At 41.3% G+C, this 20,768-nt stretch overlaps 1 protein-coding gene and 1 long non-coding RNA gene across 4 annotated transcripts; one reads left to right on the top strand and one right to left on the bottom strand.

The window, feature by feature from the left end:
- On the top strand, positions 1-18,330 carry asgrl2 (asialoglycoprotein receptor-like 2). 3 transcript variants are annotated; one of them, XM_036958389.1, is made up of 8 exons: positions 1-309; positions 1,379-1,495; positions 1,686-1,757; positions 4,738-4,809; positions 5,149-5,241; positions 14,103-14,257; positions 14,349-14,458; positions 17,620-18,330. In XM_036958389.1, the coding sequence occupies exons 1-8, from the start codon at positions 204-206 to the stop codon at positions 17,777-17,779; spliced, it is 885 nt and encodes a 294-aa protein (XP_036814284.1). In that variant the 5' UTR covers positions 1-203; the 3' UTR covers positions 17,780-18,330. The 3 variants fall into 3 exon arrangements, with proteins under 3 accessions (XP_036814284.1, XP_036814283.1, XP_036814285.1); XM_036958388.1 differs by having other exon boundaries at positions 1,653-1,757; XM_036958390.1 differs by lacking the exon at positions 1,379-1,495 and having other exon boundaries at positions 42-309; positions 1,653-1,757.
- On the bottom strand, positions 18,106-19,530 carry LOC118942975. The gene is made up of 2 exons (XR_005038699.1): positions 18,940-19,530; positions 18,106-18,891 (listed from the first exon to the last, which is right to left on the bottom strand). It is a non-coding gene; the product is annotated as an uncharacterized LOC118942975 (long non-coding RNA).
- Positions 19,531-20,768: the final 1,238 nt, after the last annotated feature.

The raw sequence follows: 20,768 nt of genomic DNA, 5'->3' as shown, positions 1-20,768 counted from the left end.
ACAGGCTCAGTAGGTGGCTCAAAGTGCAGGTTGGGGTGCAGTGACCGATAGTTTGGGTCCCAAACACACACACCACTAAGAGACTTAGTCGCGAACGCACTCTGGATTTCCATCCACTCACTATAGAATAGAACTATAATATCTATAGAATAGAACTGTAATAGCTATAGAATAGAACTATAATATCTACAGAATAGGTTGTGATGAAGGAGCCTGGGTCCGTCCAGGGGTCTGTTGTCATGACTACAGAATATCATGACGACTTCCAAAATACAGACACCAGCGACAACCGAGCCTTCTGGACCAAAGGTGTGTGTGTAGTGTGTATGGTGTGTGATGTGTGTGTAGTGTGTGTGGTGTTTGTGGGGTTGTGTGGTGTGTGTGTGTATGGTTGTGTGTGTCGTGTGTATGGTGTGTGTGTGTGGTTGTGTATTTTGTGTATGGTGTGTGCGGTTGTGTGTGTGTGGTGTTTGTGTGTGGTTGTGTGTGTGTGTGGTTGTATGTTGTGTGTATGGTGTTTGTGGGGTTGTGTGTGTGTGTGTGTGGTCATGTGTATAGTGTGTGTGTGTGGTTTTGTGTGTAGTGTTTGTGTAGTTTGTGTGTGTAGTGTATGTGGTGTGGTTGTGTGTGTGATGTTTCAGTGCTTTAGATCAGTGCTTCCCAAAACTCTCCTTGGGAGACCAGACATTTCACAACTTTGATTTAGCCCTGAACTAGCTCACCTGATTGACCTAGTCAAGGGCTTGATGATTAGTTGACAAGTTGAATCGGGTGTGTTTGCTCTAATAAATAAATCCAATACATGGAAAAGCTGGAGGTACCTGAAGAAAGGTTTGAGATCCACTAGGCTAGAGTCCCAAGATAAGAAGAGGTTTGAGATCCACTGGGTAAGAGTCCCAAGATAAGAAGAGGTTTGAGATCCACTGGGCTAGAGTCCCAAGATAAGAAGAGGTTTGAGATCCACTGGGCTAGAGTCCCAAGGTAAGAAGAGGTTTGAGATCCACTGAGTAAGAGTCCCAAGGTAAGAAGAGGTTTGAGATCCACTGGGCTAGAGTCCCAAGGTAAGAAGAGGTTTGAGATCCACTGGGCTAGAGTCCCAAGATAAGAAGAGGTTTGAGATCCACTGGGTAAGAGTTTTGAGAACCGCTTGGTTAGAGTCCTCAGGGGAGGAGAGGTTTGAAATACACTTGGTTAGTCCCAATGTGAGGAGAGGTATGAGAACCTCTGGATTAGAGCATAGTGTAACAACAGGCCACATACAGTGTGTGAAGTGTGCTGGCTCTACGTATAACTTACTATATGAAGTGTGTGTGTGTTCGTGTGTGTGTGATTGTGTGTTTGTGTGTGTGTGTCTCTGTGTGTTTGTGTCTGTGTGTAGAGCCAGAGTCGGGATTAGGCCAAGCGCACCAATCAGGCAGAGGGAGATGGATGTGGGCGGGGCCTGTTCTGTCTGCTTTCTTCCTATTGGCTCTGATCATCTTTGTCTCCGTCAGCAGTGAGTACACACGCATGTACACTCGCACACTCACACTATTGTGTCTAACCCATACTCTCCTGTGTGTGTGTGTGATTGTGTGTGTGTGTGTGTGTGTGTGTGTGTGTGTGTGTGTGTGTGTGTGTGTGTGTGTGTGTGTGTGTGTGTGTGTGTGTAGACAGGAATACTGACAGCAGGTTCTCGTCAATAGAAAAGACTGTTGCCAACCTGAGTTCGGCTGTTCAGACTGTCATCACCACTCTACAACAGAGCAAGGCCTCAGGTACACACCCACACACCACACACCCACACACTACACGCTCAGGTCCTCCGAGAGAGAAAGAAAGAAAGAAAGAAAGAAAGAAAGAAAGAAAGAAAGAAAGAAAGAAAGAAAGAAAGAAAGATTGAAAGAAAGAAAGGAGAAAATGAAAAAATCCATTGAGATTGCTGAGGCAAACATGTTTAGTTTTGCCCAAGCTAGGTCGAGGCACAGACACGGTCTCAATGGGGATAGCTGAGCTGACTACACTGACTGTGCTAGTGGCAGACTCCACTAAGCTGGCAGCCTGGCCTGCACCCTATTTCATTGTGGAGCTAGAGGAGTTAGAGCCCTGTCTATGTTGGTAGATAAGATGAGAGCACCCCTCCAGCTAGGATGGAGTCCGTCACTCCTCAACAAGTCAGGCTTGGTCCTGTTTGTGGGTGAGTTCCAGAAAGAGGGCCAAATATCTAGAAATTCTATCTTTTGGGAGGGGCAGAAAACAGTTTTCAACCAGCGATTGAGTTGAGAGACTGCTGTAGAGCTCATCACTCCCCTTAACTAGGAGGGAGCCAGAGACAATTACTCGATGCCGACACTCACACACACACACAACAAACACTGACCATGCACACACACAGACCATGCACACACCACACATCCACATACGATGCATACACAAACTAAACATCCACCCTGTGTTCACTGTTAAGGGTTAAACCAATCCAAAAATGCACTAATAATTTAGCACTGGTATTCAGTATAACATGACATGATATTTAGCATTAAACATGAACTGATTACTAGAGTAGGTTGAATTTAATAATTAAATTAAGCTTATTAAACTGATTAAAACGGCAGATTTTAATAATAGAGCATATTCAACTGATTAAAAAGGGTGATTTTAATATTTCAATTGAGCATGTTAAATTAAGTATATTAAACTGATTTAAAAGTCTGATCCTCTAGATCTGTAGTGTTGCTGTAAGGAAGGCAGGTTCCACACAGACGTCGGAGGAGTCTCCTTTTGGCTACTATTTTATTTGTACACTTTTCTTTCCTTAATTGGATTTTTACACAGCTCTCATATACAGTGCCTTGTGAAAGTATTCGGCCCCCTTGAACTTTGCAACCTTTTGCCACATTTCAGGCTTCAAACATAAAGATATAAAACTGTACTTTTTGTGAAGAATCAACAACAAGTGGGACACAATCATGAAGTGGAACGACATTTATTGGATATTTCAAACTTTTTTAACAAATCAAAAACTGAAAAATTGGGCGTGCAAAATTATTCAGCCCCCTTAAGTTAATACTTTGTAGCGCCACCTTTTGCTGCGATTACAGCTGTAAGTCGCTTGGGGTATGTCTCTATCAGTTTTGCACATCGAGAGACTGAACATTTTGCCCATTCCTCCTTGCAAAACAGCTCGAGCTCAGTGAGGTTGGATGGAGAGCATTTGTGAACAGCAGTTTTCAGTTCTTTCCACAGATTCTCGATTGGATTCAGGTCTGGACTTTGACTTGGCCATTCTAAACACCTGGATATGTTTATTTTTTAACCATTCCATTGTAGATTTTGCTTAATGTTTTGGATCATTGTCTTGTTGGAAGACAAATCTCCGTCCCAGTCTCAGGTCTTTTGCAGACTCCATCAGGTTTTCTTCCAGAATGGTCCTGTATTTGGCTCCATCCATCTTCCCATCAATTTTAACCATCTTCCCTGTCCCTGCTGAAGAAAAGCAGGCCCAAACCATGATGCTGCCACCACCATGTTTGACAGTGGGTATGGTGTGTTCAGGGTGATGAGCTGTGTTGCTTTTACGCCAAATATAACGTTTTGCATTGTTGCCAAAAAGTTCAATTTTGGTTTCATCTGACCAGAGCACCTTCTTCCACATGTTTGGTGTGTCTCCCAGGTGGCTTGTGGCAAACTTTAAACAACACTTTTTATGAATATCTTTAAGAAATGGCTTTCTTCTTGCCACTCTTCCATAAAGGCCAGATTTGTGCAATATACGACTGATTGTTGTCCTATGGACAGAGTCTCCCACCTCAGCTGTAGATCTCTGCAGTTCATCCAGAGTGATCATGGGCCTCTTGGCTGCATCTCTGATCAGTCTTCTCCTTGTATGAGCTGAAAGTTTAGAGGGACGGCCAGGTCTTGGTAGATTTGCAGTGGTCTGATACTCCTTCCATTTCAATATTATCGCTTGCACAGTGCTCCTTGGGATGTTTAAAGCTTGGGAAATCTTTTTGTATCCAAATCCGGCTTTAAACTTCTTCACAGCAGTATCTCGGACCTGCCTGGTGTGTTCCTTGTTCTTCATGATGCTCTCTGCGCTTTTAACGGACCACTGAGACTATCACAGTGCAGGTGCATTTATACGGAGACTTGATTACACACAGGTGGATTGTATTTATCATCATTAGTCATTTAGGTCAACATTGGATCATTCAGAGATCCTCACTGAACTTCTGGAGAGAGTTTGCTGCACTGAAAGTAAAGGGGCTGAATAATTTTGCACGCCCAATTTTTCAGTTTTTGATTTGTTAAAAAAGTTTGAAATATCCAATAAATGTTGTTCCACTTCATGATTGTGTTCCACTTGTTGTTGATTCTTCACAGAAAAATACAGTTTTATATCTTTATGTTTGAAGCCTGAAATGTGGCAAAAGGTCGCAAAGTTCAAGGGGGCCGAATACTTTCGCAAGGCACTGTATACCACACACATACCACACATACCACACACACACACACACACATATACACATACACACATATATACCACACACAGACAGACATACATAAATACCACACACACACACACACACACACACACACACACACACACACACATACCACACATACCACACACACACACACACACACACACACACACATATACACATACACACACACATATATACCACACACACACACACACACAGACATACCACACACACACACACACACAGACATTGTATCTCTCTATGCCTCCAGAGGCAGAGTTGCAGAAGGAGATTGGAAGGCAGAAGTTCACCATGGAAATGACAGAACGAAAGCTGGATTCAGGTGTGTCTGGGAATCATTCCCCCCTCAGACTGAACTATCACAACACTGGTTCCATATGAACAATATGAATAAGGAATGTTAGACACAGTGCATCATATAACATGAATTGGTACTATCTGTGTGTGTGTGTATCTGTGTGTGTGTGTGCATGGAGTCTATGTGTGTTTTCTGTGTGTGTGTGTGTGTGTGCATGGTGTCTATGTGTGTGTTGTCTGTGTGTGTGTGTGTGTGTGTGTGTGCGTGTGTGTGTGTGTGTGTGTGTGCATGGTGTCTATGTGTGTGTTTTCTGTGTGTGTGTGTGTGTGCATGGTGTCTATGTGTGTGTTTTCTGTGTTTAAGTGTCGGAGTCGGTGAAGGAGTTTGATCAGTTGGAGTCCCTTCGTTCTGCTGTAGCCGGATTGAAGTGTTCCTTAGACAGAGTCCTGCACAACGGTAAACACACTCACAATGTTTACAGAATATGTGTATATTTGTAGTGTGTCTATGTGTCGTGTGTCTATGTGTAGTGTGTCTATGTGTCTATGTGTCTATGTGTCTATGTGTCGTGTGTCTATGTGTCTATGTGTAGTGTGTCTATGTGTCTATGTGTAGTGTGTCTATGTGTCTATGTGTCTATGTGTCTATGTGTCTATGTGTCTATGTGTCTATGTGTAGTGTGTCTATGTGTCTATGTGTCTATGTGTATATTTGTAGTGTGTCTATGTGTCTACGTGCAGTGTGTCTATGTGTCTATGAGTAGTGTGTCTATGTGTCAATGTGTCTATGTGTAGTGTGTCTATGTGTCTATGAGTAGTGTGTCTATGTGTCTATGAGTAGTGTGTCTATGTGTCTATGTGTCTATGAGTAGTGTGTCTATGTGTCTATGTGTAGTGTGTCTATGTGTCTATGTGTAGTGTGTCTATGTGTATATGTGTCTATGTGTAGTGTGTCTATGTGTCTATGTGTAGTGTGTCTATGTGTCTATGTGTAGTGTGTCTGTGTGTAGTGTGTCTATGTGTAGTGTGTCTATGTGTAGTGTGTCTATGTGTAGTGTGTCTATGTGTCTATGTGTAGTGTGTCTATGTGTAGTGTGTCTGTGTGTCTATGTGTAGGGTGTCTATGTGTCTATGTGTAGTGTGTCTGTGTGTAGTGTGTCTGTGTGTATATGTGTAGTGTGTCTATGTGTAGTGTGTCTGTGTGTCTATGTGTCTATGTGTAGTGTGTCTATGTGTAGTGTGTCTATGTGTCTATGTGTAGTGTGTCTGTGTGTCTATGTGTAGTGTGTCTATGTGTCTATGTGTAGTGTGTCTGTGTGTAGTGTGTCTGTGTGTCTATGTGTAGTGTGTCTATGTGTAGTGTGTCTGTGTGTCTATGTGTCCATGTGTAGTGTGTCTATGTGTAGTGTGTCTATGTGTAATGTGTCTATGTGTAGTGTGTCTATGTGTCTATGTGTAGTGTGTCTGTGTGTAGTGTTTCTGTGTGTAGTGTGTCTGTGTGTCTATGTGTAGTGTGTCTATGTGTAGTGTGTCTATGTGTCTATGTGTAGTGTGTCTGTGTGTAGTGTGTCTATGTGTCTATGTGTAGTGTGTCTATGTGTAGTGTGTCTATGTGTAGTGTGTCTATGTGTCTATGTGTAGTGTGTCTGTGTGTAGTGTTTCTGTGTGTAGTGTGTCTGTGTGTCTATGTGTAGTGTGTCTATGTGTAGTGTGTCTATGTGTCTATGTGTAGTGTGTCTGTGTGTAGTGTGTCTATGTGTAGTGCGTCTGTGTGTCTATGTGTAGTGTGTCTATGTGTAGTGTGCCTGTGTGTCTATGTGTATTGTGTCTGTGTGTCTATGTGTAGTGTGTCTTTGTGTAGTGTGTCTATGTGTCTACGTGTAGTGTGTCTGTGTGTAGTGTGTCTGTGTGTAGTGTGTCTATGTGTCTATGTGTAGTGTGTCTGTGTGTAGTGTTTCTGTGTGTCTGTGTGTATATGTGTAGTGTGTATATGTGTAGTGTGTCTGTGTGTCTATGAGTAGTGTGTCTATGTGTCTATGTGTCTATGTGTCTATGTGTCAATGTGTCGTGTGTCTATGTGTCAATGTGTAGTGTGTCTATGTGTCTATGTGTAGTGTGTCAATGTGTAGTGTGTCTATGTGTCTATGTGTAGTATGTCTATGTGTAGTGTGTCTGTGTGTCTATGTGTCTATGTGTCTATGTGTCTATGTGTCGTGTGTCTATGTGTCTATGTGCAGTGTGTCTATGTGTCTATGTGTAGTGTGTCTATGTGTCTATGTGTCTATGTGTCTATGTGTCTATGTGTAGTGTGTCTATGTGTCTATGTGTCTATGTGTATATTTGTAGTATGTCTATGTGTCTACGTGCAGTGTGTCTATGTGTCTATGTGTCTATGAGTAGTGTGTCTATGTGTCAATGTGTCTATGTGTAGTGTGTCTATGTGTCTATGTGTAGTGTGTCTGTGTGTCTATGTGTCTATGAGTAGTGTGTCTATGTGTCTATGTGTAGTGTGTCTATGTGTCTATGTGTAGTGTGTCTATGTGTATATGTGTCTATGTGTAGTGTGTCTATGTGTCTATGTGTAGTGTGTCTATGTGTAGTGTGTCAGTGTGTCTATGTGTAGTGTGTCTGTGTGTAGTGTGTCTATGTGTAGTGCGTCTGTGTGTCTATGTGTAGTGTGTCTATGTGTAGTGTGCCTGTGTGTCTATGTGTATTGTGTCTGTGTGTCTATGTGTAGTGTGTCTTTGTGTAGTGTGTCTATGTGTCTACGTGTAGTGTGTCTGTGTGTAGTGTGTCTATGTGGCTATGTGTAGTGTGTCTGTGTGTAGTCTTTCTGTGTGTCTGTGTGTATATGTGTAGTGTGTCTATGAGTAGTGTGTCTATGTGTCTATGTGTCTATGTGTCTATGTGTAGTGTGTCTATGTGTCAATGTGTAGTGTGTCTGTGTGTAGTGTGTCTATGTGTCTATGTGTAGTGTTTCTGTGTGTAGTCTTTCTGTGTGTCTGTGTGTATATGTGTAGTGTGTCTATGAGTAGTGTGTCTATGTGTCTATGTGTCTATGTGTAGTGTGTCTATGTGTCTATGTGTAGTGTGTCTGTGTGTAGTCTTTCTGTGTCTGTGTGTATATGTGTAGTGTGTCTATCAGTAGTGTGTCTATGTGTCTATGTGTCTATGTGTCAATGTGTAGTGTGTCTATGTGTCAATGTGTAGTGTGTCTATGTGTCTATGTGTAGTTTGTCAATGTGTAGTGTGTCTATGTGTCTATGTGTAGTGTGTCTATGTGTAGTGTGTCTGTGTGTCTATGTGTCTATGTGTCTATGTGTCTATGTGTCTATGTGTCGTGTGTCTATGTGTCTATGTGTAGTGTGTCTATGTGTCTATGTGTAGTGTGTCTATGTGTCTATGTGTCTATGTGTAGTGTGTCTATGTGTCTATGTGTCTATGTGTATATTTGTAGTGTGTCTATGTGTCTACCTGCAGTGTGTCTATGTGTCTATGTGTCTATGTGTAGTGTGTCTATGTGTCTATGTGTAGTGTGTCTGTGTGTCTATGTGTAGTGTGTCTATGTGTCTATGTGTAGTGTGTCTATGTGTCTATGAGTAGTGTGTCTATGTGTCTATGTGTCTATGAGTAGTGTGTCAATGTGTCTATGTGTAGTGTGTCTATGTGTCTATGTGTAGTGTGTCTATGTGTCTATGAGTAGTGTGTCTATGTGTCTATGAGTAGTGTTTCTATGTGTCTATGTGTAGTGTGTCTATGTGTCTATGTGTATTGTGTATATGTGTATATGTGTCTATGTGTAGTGTGTCTATGTGTCTATGTGTAGTGTGTCTATGTGTCTATGTGTAGTGTGTCTGTGTGTAGTGTGTCTATGTGTAGTGTGTCTATGTGTAGTGTGTCTATGTGTAGTGTGTCTATGTGTCTATGTGTAGTGTGTCTATGTGTAGTGTGTCTATGTGTCTATGTGTAGTGTGTCTGTGTGTAGTGTGTCTGTGTGTCTATGTGTAGTGTGTCTATGTGTAGTGTGTCTGTGTGTCTATGTGTCTATGTGTAGTGTGTCTATGTGTAGTGTGTCTATGTGTAGTGTGTCTATGTGTCTATGTGTAGTGTGTCTGTGTGTCTATGTGTAGTGTGTCTATGTGTCTATGTGTAGTGTGTCTGTGTGTAGTTTGTCTGTGTGTCTATGTGTAGTGTGTCTGTGTGTCTATGTGTAGTGTGTCTTTGTGTAGTGTGTCTATGTGTCTACGTGTAGTGTGTCTGTGTGTAGTGTGTCTATGTGTAGTGTGTCTATGTGTCTATGTGTAGTGTGTCTGTGTGTAGTGTTTCTGTGTGTCTGTGTGTATATGTGTAGTGTGTATATGTGTAGTGTGTCTATGTGTCTATGAGTAGTGTGTCTATGTGTCTATGTGTCTATGTGTCAATGTGTAGTGTGTCTATGTGTCAATGTGTAGTGTGTCAATGTGTAGTGAGTCTATGTGTCTATGTGTAGTGTGTCTGTGTGTAGTGTGTCTGTGTGTCTATGTGTCTATGTGTCTATGTGTCGTGTGTCTATGTGTCTATGTGTAGTGTGTCTATGTGTCTATGTGTCTATGTGTATATTTGTAGTGTGTCTATGTGTCTACGTGCAGTGTGTCTATGTGTCTATGTGTCTATGAGTAGTGTGTCTATATGTCAATGTGTCTATGTGTAGTGTGTCTATGTGTCTATGTGTAGTGTGTCTGTGTGTCTATGTGTCTATGAGTAGTGTGTCTATGTGTCTATGTGTCTATGAGTAGTGTGTCTATGTGTCTATGTGTAGTGTGTCTATGTGTCTATGTGTAGTGTGTCTATGTGTCTATGTGTAGTGTGTCTATGTGTCTATGTGTAGTGTGTCTATGTGTATATGTGTCTATGTGTAGTGTGTCTATGTGTCTATGTGTAGTGTGTCTATGTGTCTATGTGTAGTGTGTCTATGTGTATATGTGTCTATGTGCAGTGTGTCTATGTGTAGTGTGTCTATGTGTATATGTGTCTATGTGTAGTGTGTCTATGTGTCTATGTGTAGTGTGTCTATGTGTCTATGTGTAGTGTGTCTGTGTGTAGTGTGTCTATGTGTAGTGTGTCTATGTGTAGTGTGTCTATGTGTCTATGTGTAGTGTGTCTATGTGTCTATGTGTAGTGTGTCTATGTGTATATGTGTCTATGTGCAGTGTATCTATGTGTAGTGTGTCTATGTGTATATGTGTCTATGTGTAGTGTGTCTATGTGTCTATGTGTAGTGTGTCTATGTGTCTATGTGTAGTGTGTCTGTGTGTGGTGTGTCTATGTGTAGTGTGTCTATGTGTAGTGTGTCTATGTGTAGTGTGTCTATGTGTCTATGTGTAGTGTGTCTGTGTGTCTATGTGTAGTGTGTCTATGTGTCTATGTGTAGCGTGTCTGTGTGTAGTGTGTCTGTGTGTCTATGTGTACTGTGTCTATGTGTAGTGTGTCTGTGTCTCTATGTGTCTATGTGTAGTGTGTCTATGTGTAGTGTGTCTATGTGTCTATGTGTAGTGTGTCTGTGTGTAGTGTTTCTGTGTGTAGTGTGTCTATGTGTCTATGTGTAGTGTGTCTATGTGTCTATGTGTAGTGTGTCTGTGTGTCTATGTGTAGTGTGTCTGTGTGTAGTGTGTCTATGTGTCTATGTGTAGTGTGTCTATGTGTAGTGTGTCTGTGTGTCTATGTGTCTATGTGTAGTGTCTATGTGTAGTGTGTCTATGTGTAGTGTGTCTATGTGTCTATGTGTAGTGTGTCTGTGTGTCTATGTGTAGTGTGTCTATGTGTCTATGTGTAGTGTGTCTGTGTGTAGTGTGTCTATGTGTCTATGTGTAGTGTGTCTGTGTGTAGTGTTTCTGTGTGTACAGTGTCTATGTGTAATGTGTCTATGTGTAGTGTGTCTATGTGTCTATGTGTAGTGTGTCTGTGTGTCTATGTGTAGTGTGTCTGTGTGTAGTGTGTCTATGTGTCTATGTGTAGTGTGTCTGTGTGTCTATGTGTAGTTTGTCTGTGTGTAGTGTGTCTATGTGTCTGTGTGTAGTGTGTCTATGTGTAGTGTGTCTATGTGTCTATGTGTAGTGTGTCTGTGTGTCTATGTGTAGTTTGTCTGTGTGTAGTGTGTCTATGTGTCTATGTGTAGTGTGTCTATGTGTCTATGTGTAGTGTGTCTATGTGTCTATGTGTAGTGTGTCTATGTGTAGTGTGTCTATGTGTCTGTGTGTAGTGTGTCTATGTGTAGTGTGTCTATGTGTCTATGTGTAGTGTGTCTATGTGTCTATGTGTAGTGTGTCTATGTGTAGTGTGTCTATGTGTAGTGTGTCTATGAGTAGTGTGTCTATGTGTATGTGTGTAGTGTGTCTATGTGTAGTGTGTCTATGTCTATGTGTCTATGTGTAGTGTGTCTATGTCTATGTGTCTATGTGTAGTGTGTCTATGTGTCTATGTGTAGTGTGTCTATGTATAGTGTGTCTATGTGGTGTGTGTCTATGTGGTGTGTGTCTATGTGTCTATGTGTAGTGTGTGTCTGTGTGTGTAGTGTTTCTATGTGTAGTGTGTGTCTGTGTGTAGTGTGTCTATGTGTCTATGTGTAGTGTGTGTGTGTAGTGTTTCTATGTGTAGTGTGTCTGTGTGTGTAGTGTTTCTATGTGTAGTGTTTCTGTGTGTCTATGTGTCTATGTGTAGTGAGTCTATGTGTAGTGTGTCTGTGTGTCTATGTGTCTATATGTAGTGTGTCTATGTGTAGTGTGTCTGTGTGGAGTGTGTCTATGTGCAGTGTGTCTATGTGCAGTGTGTCTATGTGCAGTGTGTCTATGTGCAGTGTGTCTATGTGTCTATGTGCAGTGTGTCTATGTGTAGTGTGCCTGTGTGTCTATGTGTAGTGTGTCTATGTGTAGTGTGTCTATGTGTAGTGTGTCTGTGTGTCTATGTGTAGTGTGTCTATGTGTCTATGTGTAGTGTGTCTGTGTGTCTATGTGTAGTGTGTCTGTGTGTAGTGTGTCTATGTGTCTATGTGTAGTGTGTCTAGGTGTAGTGTGTCTATGTGTAGTGTGTCTGTGTGTCTATGTGTAGTGTGTCTATGTGTAGTGTGTCTGTGTGTCTATGTGTAGTGTGTCTATGTGTCTATGTGTAGTGTGTCTATGTGTAGTGTGTCTATGTGTCTATGTGTAGTGTGTCTGTGTGTAGTGTGTCTATGTGTCTATGTGTAGTGTGTCTATGTGTAGTGTGTCTATGTGTAGTTTGTCTATGTGTCTATGTGTAGTGTGTCTATGTGTCTATGTGTAGTGTGTCTATGTGTCTGTGTGTAGTGTGTCTATGTGTCTATGTGTAGTGTGTCTATGTGTCTGTGTGTAGTGTGTCTATGTGTCTGTGTGTAGTGTGTCTATGTGTCTGTGTGTAGTGTGTCTATGTGTAGTGTGTCTATGTATAGTGTGTCTATGTGGTGTGTGTCTATGTGTAGTGTGTCTATGTGTCTATGTGTAGTGTGTCTATGTGTCTATGTGTAGTGTGTCTATGTGTCTATGTGTAGTGCTTCTATGTGTCTGTGTGTAGTGTGTCTATGTGTCTGTGTGTAGTGTGTCTATGTGTCTGTGTGTAGTGTGTCAATGTGTAGTGTGTCTATGTGTCTATGTGTAGTGTGTCTGTGTGTCTGTGTGTCTATGTGTAGTTTGTCTGTGTGTAGTGTGTCTATGTGTCTGTGTGTAGTGTGTCTATGTGTAGTGTGTATATGTGTCTATGTGTAGTGTGTCTGTGTGTCTATGTGTAGTTTGTCTGTGTGTAGTGTGTCTATGTGTCTATGTGTAGTGTGTCTATGTGTCTATGTGTAGTGTGTCTATGTGTAGTGTGTCTATGTGTCTGTGTGTAGTGTGTCTATGTGTAGTGTGTCTATGTGTCTATGTGTAGTGTGTCTATGTGTCTATGTGTAGTGTGTCTATGTGTAGTGTGTCTATGTGTAGTGTGTCTATGAGTAGTGTGTCTATGTGTATGTGTGTAGTGTGTCTATGTGTAGTGTGTCTATGTCTATGTGTCTATGTGTAGTGTGTCTATGTCTATGTGTCTATGTGTCTATGTGTAGGGTGTCTATGTGTAGTGCTTCTATGTGTAGTGTGTCTATGTGTAGTGTGTCTATGTGTAGTGTCTATGTGTAGTGTGTCTATGTCTATGTGTCTATGTGTCTATGTGTAGGGTGTCTATGTGTCTATGTGTAGTGTGTCTATGTGTAGTGTGTCTGTGTGTAGTGTGTCTATGTGTAGTGTGTCTATGTCTATGTGTCTATGTGTAGTGTGTCTATGTCTATGTGTCTATTTGTCTATGTGTAGTGTGTGTCTGTGTGTGTAGTGTTTCTATGTGTAGTGTGTGTCTGTGTGTAGTGTGTCTATGTGTCTATGTGTAGTGTGTGTGTGTAGTGTTTCTATGTGTAGTGTGTCTGTGTGTGTAGTGTTTCTATCTGTAGTGTTTCTGTGTGTCTATGTGTCTATGTGTAGTGTGTCTATGTATAGTGTGTCTATGTGTAGTTTGTCTATGTGTCTATGTGTAGTGTGTCTATGTATAGTGTGTCTATGTGGTGTGTGTCTATGTGGTGTGTGTCTATGTGTCTATGTGTAGTGTGTGTCTGTGTGTGTAGTGTTTCTATGTGTAGTGTGTGTCTGTGTGTAGTGTGTCTATGTGTCTATGTGTAGTGTGTGTGTGTAGTGTTTCTATGTGTAGTGTGTCTGTGTGTGTAGTGTTTCTATGTGTAGTGTTTCTGTGTGTCTATGTGTCTATGTGTAGTGTGTCTATGTATAGTGTGTCTATGTGGTGTGTGTCTATGTGGTGTGTTTCTATGTGTCTATGTGTAGTGTGTGTTTGTGTGTGTAGTGTTTCTATGTGTAGTGTGTGTCTGTGTGTAGTGTGTCTATGTGTCTATGTGTAGTGTGTGTGTGTAGTGTTTCTATGTGTAGTGTGTCTGTGTGTGTAGTGTTTCTATGTGTAGTGTTTCTGTGTGTCTATGTGTCTATGTGTAGTGTGTCTATGTGTAGTGTGTCTGTGTGTCTATGTGTCTATATGTAGTGTGTCTATGTGTAGTGTGTCTGTGTGTAGTGTGTCTATGTGTAGTGTTTCTATGTATAGGGTGTGTCTATGTGTAGTGTTTCTATGTGTAGTGTGTCTATGTGTCTGTGTGTAGTGTGTCTATGTGTAGGGTGTGTCTGTTTGTGTAGTGTTTCTTTGTGTAGTGTGTCTGTGTGTAGTGTGTCTATGTGTCTATGTGTAGTGTGTCTCTGTGTGTAGTGTTTGTCTATTGTAATATGTTAATGTCTGTATGTGTAGACACAGTTTCAGGGTGCTGTCCACTTGGCTGGGTGTTGTCTGGCTCCTCCTCGTGCTACTTCTTCTCGTCTGACGGGTTACCATGGAACCAGGCTAGAGACTACTGCTCTAACTACAATGCCCAGCTGGCTGTACTGAAGACTGAACAGGACTGGGTAAGACACACACGTAGGCACGTACACACACACACCATACGCACACACATGTCCTAACTCTGTGTGTGTGTGTGTGTGTGTGTGTTGCCAGGACTTTGTAACAGGCAGTACCAAGCCGCTGTTCTTCTGGATTGGACTGTCAGATGAGAGGACAGGAGAATGGGAGTGGGTGGATGGAACACCTTATATCATGGACCGCAGGTACCACAGTCTGTGTTCTGATAACGTGTGTGTTTTCTGATAACACGTGTGTGTTCTGATAACATGTGTGTGTTCTGATAAAGTGTGTGGGTTCTGATAAAGTGTGTGAGTTCTGATAACATGTATGTTCTGATAACGTGTGTGTGTTCTGATAGCGTGTGTGTTCTGATAACGTGTGTGTGTTCTGATAACGTGTGTGTGTTCTGATAACGTGTGTGTGTTCTGATAACATGTGTGTTCTGATAACATGTGTGTTCTGATAACATGTGTGTGTTCTGATAACGTGTGTGTGTTCTGATAACGTGTGTGTTCTGATAACATGTCTTTTCTGATAACGTGTGTGTGTTCTGATAACATGTGTTCTGATAACGTGTGTGTGTTCTGATAACGTGTGTGTGTTCTGATAACATGTGTGTTCTGATGACATTTCTGTTCTGATAACATGTGTGTGTTCTAATAACATGTCTGTTCTGATAACGTGTGTGTGTTCTGATAACGTGTGTGTGTTCTGATAACGTGTGTGTGTTCTGATAACATGTCTGTTCTGATAACGTGTGTCTGTTCTGATAACGTGTGTGTGTTCTGATAACATGTGTGTTCTGATAACGTGTGTGTGTTCTGATAACATGTCTGTTCTGATAACGTGTGTGTGTTCTGATAACATGTCTGTTCTGATAATGTGTGTCTGTTCTGATAACGTGTGTGTTCTGATAACATGTGTGTTCTGATAACATGTGTGTGTTCTGATAATGTGTGTGTGTTCTGATAACATGTGTGTTCTGATAACGTGTGTGTGTTCTGATAACGTGTGTGTGTTCTGATAACATGTGTGTTCTGATGACATTTCTGTTCTGATAACATGTGTGTGTTCTAATAACATGTCTGTTCTGATAACGTGTGTGTGTTCTGATAACGTGTGTGTTCTGATAACATGTCTTTTCTGATAACGTGTGTGTGTTCTGATAACATGTGTGTTCTGATAACATGTGTGTTCTGATAACATGTGTGTGTTCTGATAACGTGTGTGTGTTCTGATAACGTGTGTGTTCTGATAACATGTCTTTTCTGATAACGTGTGTGTGTTCTGATAACATGTGTGTTCTGATGACGTGTGTGTGTTCTGATAACGTGTGTGTGTTCTGATAACATGTGTGTTCTGATGACATTTCTGTTCTGATAACATGTGTGTGTTCTAATAACATGTCTGTTCTGATAACGTGTGTGTGTTCTGATAACGTGTGTGTGTTCTGATAACGTGTGTGTGTTCTGATAACATGTCTGTTCTGATAACGTGTGTCTGTTCTGATAACGTGTGTGTGTTCTGATAACATGTGTGTTCTGATAGTGTGTGTGTTCTGATAACATGTCTGTTCTGATAACGTGTGTGTGTTCTGATAACATGTCTGTTCTGATAACGTGTGTGTGTTCTGATAACATGTCTGTTCTGATAATGTGTGTCTGTTCTGATAACGTGTGTGTGTTCTGATAACGTGTGTGTTCTGATAACATGTCTGTGTTCTGATAACGTGTGTGTTCTGATAACGTGTGTGTTCTGATAACATGTGTGTTCTGATAACGTGTGTGTGTTCTGATAACGTGTGTGTGTTCTGATAACATGTCTGTGTTCTGATAACGTGTGTGTTCTGATAACGTGTGTGTTCTGATAACATGTGTGTTCTGATAACATGTGTGTGTTCTGATAATGTGTGTGTGTTCTGATAACATGTGTGTTCTGATAACATGTCTGTTCTGATAACATGTCTGTTCTGATAACATGTCTGTTCTGATAACGTGTGTGTGTTCTGATAACGTGTGTGTGTTCTGATAATGTGTGTGTTCTGATAACGTGTCTGTTCTGATAACGTGTGTGTGTTCTGATAATGTGTGTGTTCTGATAACATGTCTGTTCTGATAACATGTCTGTTCTGATAACGTGTGTGTTCTGATAACGTGTGTGTGTTCTGATAATGTGTGTGTTCTGATAACTTGTCTGTTCTGATAACATGTCTGTTCTGATAACGTGTGTGTTCTGATAACGTGTGTGTGTTCTGATAACATGTCTGTTCTGATAACATGTGTGTGTTCTGATAACATGTCTGTTCTGATAACGTGTGTGTGTTCTGATAACATGTCTGTTCTGATAACGTGTGTGTGTTCTGATAACATGTCTGTTCTGATAACACGTGTGTGTTCTGATAATGTGTGTGTTCTGATAATGTGTGTGTGTTCTGATAACATGTGTGTTCTGATAACATGTCTGTTCTGATAACATGTGTGTTCTGATAACATGTCTGTTCTGATAACGTGTGTGTGTTCTGATAACATGTGTGTTCTGATAATGTGTGTGTTCTGATAACATGTCTGTTCTGATAACATGTCTGTTCTGATAACGTGTGTGTTCTGATAACATGTCTGTTCTGATAACATGTCTGTTCTGATAACGTGTGTGTGTTCTGATAACGTGTGTGTGTTCTGATAATGTGTGTGTTCTGATTACATGTCTGTTCTGATAACATGTATGTTCTGATAACGTGTGTGTTCTGATAACGTGTGTGTGTTCTGATAACGTGTGTCTGTTCTGATAACGTGTGTCTGTTCTGATAACATGTCTGTTCTGATAACGTGTGTCTGTTCTGATAACGTGTGTGTGTTCTGATAACATGTGTGTTCTGATAATGTATGTGTTCTGATAACATGTCTGTTCTGATAACATGTGTGTTCTGATAATGTGTGTGTTCTGATAACATGTCTGTTCTGATAACGTGTGTGTGTTCTGATAACATGTGTGTTCTGATAATGTGTGTGTTCTTATAACATGTCTGTTCTGATAACATGTGTGTTCTGATAACGTGTGTGTGTTCTGATAACATGTCTGTTCTGATAACGTGTGTGTGTTCTGATAACATGTCTGTTCTGATAACGTGTGTGTGTTCTGATAACGTGTGTGTGTTCTGATAACGTGTGTCTGTGTATCATAACTCTTTATGTGTTTTGTGCCCGTAAGTGTCCATTTAACTGTGTTCTTTGAAATGTGTGAATCCTTCTTGACTATGCCTGTGTGTGTTCTGACCTTGTGTGTTTTCTGATAACATGTGTTTTCTGATAACATGTGTGTGTGTGTGTGTGTGTGTGTGTGTGTGTGTGTGTGTGTGTGTGTGTAGCCAGTGGAAGCCGGGCCAGCCTGATAACTGGAAAGGCCATGGTCTGGGTGGGACAGAGGACTGTGCTATGATACATGCCAACGGACAGCTGAATGATGATCACTGTTCCCGTAGTTACCGCTACGTCTGTCAGGGACACACACTGACACACACTCACTGATACACACATAACTCACACACTGATACACACATTGTAACTGACACTGATACACACACACACACACACACACACACTGATACACACAGACACACACACACTGATACACACAACTCACACACACTGATACACACACACACTGATACACACATTGTAACTCACACACTGATACACACATTGTAACTCACACACTGATACACACACACACTGATACACACATAACTCACACACTGATATACACACACACACACACACACTGATACACACATTGTAACTCACACACTGACACACACACACACACCAACAAGCTCTCACAGTCTTACTGTAGAATTAGACTTGTATCCACGTTCTCCAAACGTTAAACTTCAAAGTGTTTTTGACACCCTGGGTGCTCAGCATCGTTCAGTTTCACCAAATGTCAAATAAATTAAGAGTTTGGGATAGGGTAAAAAAATACATATACTGAACAAAATTAACGCAACATGGAAAGTGTTGGTCCAATCTTTCATGAGCTGAAATAAAAAATCATAGAAATGTTCGATAAGCACAAAAAAGCTGATTTCTCTCACATTTATTTCACAAATGTGCAGTTTTGTTACACAATACAATGCTGACTGCAGGAATGTCCACCAGATCTGTTGTCAGAGGATTGAATGTGAATTTCTATACCATAAGCAACATAATTTTAGAGATTTTTGCAGTACATTCCACCGGCCTCATAACCTCAGTACATGTGTAACCACGCCAGTTCAGGACCTCCACATCCGGCTTCTTCACCTGAGGGATCATCTGAGGATGGGGAGGGGGTGCTCAGGAGTATTTCTGTGTGTAATAAAACCCTTTTGTTGGGAAAAAAAACATTCTGATTGGCTGGGAATGCCTCCCCAGTGGGTGGACCTGGCTCCCAAGTGGGTGGGCCTATGCCCTCCCAGGCCCACTCATTGTTGCGCCTCTGCCCAGTCATGTGAAATCCATTGATTTGGACTTAATTTATTTCAATTGACTGATTTCCTTCTATGAACTGTAACTCAGTCAAATATTTGACATTGATGCATGTTGCATTTATATTTGTGTTCAGTATAAATAAATTAAAATACTGGGATCAAATACCCAACCTTCTGATGCAGAGTTATGCCCTTCAACCTCCCCTAGCAAAACCCAACCTTCTGATGCAGAGTTATGCCCTTCAACCTCCCCTAGCAAAACCCAACCTTCTGATGCAGAGTTATGCCCTTCAACCTCCCCTAGCAAAACCCAACCTTCTGATGCGGAGTTATGCCCTTCAACCTCCCCTAGCAAAACCCAACCTTCTGATGCGGAGTTATGCCCTTCAACCTCCCCTAGCAAAACCCAACCTTCTGATGCGGAGTTATGCCCTTCAACCTCACCTAGCAAACCCAACCTTCTGATGCAGAGTTATGCCCTTCAACCTCCCCTAGCAAAACCCAACCTTCTGATGCGGAGTTATGCCCTTCAACCTCACCTAGCAAAACCCAGAGTTATTCCCGTCCAGCTGATGGTAATAGTCCTCACTGCCCATAGTGCCTGGTTTTTAAGGTATTTCTCCTCTGGACATGGATAGACGTCCAATTTTAAAGTCGATCTCCCTTCACACACACACACACACACACACAAGGCAATGTCTCCCCACATAACATAAACAGCCTAGGTTCTGATGTTCTGATATTAAACCACTACAACGTGTCAACATGTCTGATGTTCTGATATTACAGTTTTTTTCGATTGCTAAACGACAGTGGACACAACTGGAGTCACATGTGCAAAACTCTAACTACAGTCTGCACAGCAGCAGTTCATGGGGACCAAACTCTAGTTAGTTTTTCATTGCTTGAACACAGTTTTCAAAACTCTACACACTTATCCCATGACTTTAACCACAACCTGCACAACACTGTGAATTTACAGCACTTTGTTCAAATGCTAACACACTGCTGTCAAAACTGTGAACCACACATTCAAAACGGAATAGATTTCAGCCTTGTGCCTTTCAAACACTGCTGATTGCAATTTCAGCTGAAAGGCTAAGCAGGTGTCTTGTTTTAGACTTGTTAGTGAACACACACACATATTACAGTATATATAGGTAGAGCTCAGAAAGACACATTTTGGAAATGGAACAAGGAAGATGGGTTCGTGGAGGGAGAAGGGTGGCCGGGAGAGGGCGGATGCGTGGAGGAAGACAAAGAAGACAAAGAGCTGTTATTTCAGATGAAATAAGGGCTACACTTATAGACCATGTCGTGAACCATGATCTCTCATTGAGAGAGGCAGGGTTGAGGGTGCAACCCAATCTGCAAAGATCCACAGTGGCATCTGTAATACTAATTTTCCATCATGCAAACAGGTGAGAGTTACATCCTTACAGTAAATGAAAACATTACAGTAATCTATTTTGTATTGCAATTATAGAATATTTGACTGTAAAATATATTTTTACAACAGGACCCAAAGGCTGCCCCCAACAGGGGGAAGAGGAAAAATATTTTCAGATGCGCAGGAAAATGCTATTGTTGACATGGTTGTTGTCAACAATGCAATAAAACTGCGGGAGATTCAAGATAGAGTGCTGGCTGATAATGATATATTTGAAAATGTTAATTCTGTCAGCACAACAACTATTGCTCGAGTCCTAAAGAAACACCAAGTTACAATGAAACAGTTATACACTGTACCGTTCGAGAGAAACAGTGAACGGGTAAAAGAGCAACGATACCAATATGTCCAGGTAAGACGTCTGAGGTTACGTACACAGCTATACAAAATATTTACAGTAAAAAAAAAACACTAGCATTTCTACAGTAAAACTGTGCACTTACTGTTTTTCAGAGAGTAATGGAGGTGGAAGCACTGGAAAGACCACATTCATTTGTATTTATCGATGAAGCTGGATTTAACCTTGCCAAAACACGGCGCAGAGGAAGGAATGTTATAGGTCAAAGGGCCACTGTGGAGGTTCCAGGCCAAAGGGGGG

Source organism: Oncorhynchus mykiss, chromosome 21, assembly GCF_013265735.2.
Source record: "Oncorhynchus mykiss isolate Arlee chromosome 21, USDA_OmykA_1.1, whole genome shotgun sequence".
Taxonomy (NCBI): domain Eukaryota; kingdom Metazoa; phylum Chordata; class Actinopteri; order Salmoniformes; family Salmonidae; genus Oncorhynchus; species Oncorhynchus mykiss.
The sequence above is the reverse complement of the archived record's forward strand: the minus strand, read 5'-3'. Positions and strand labels throughout refer to the sequence as shown.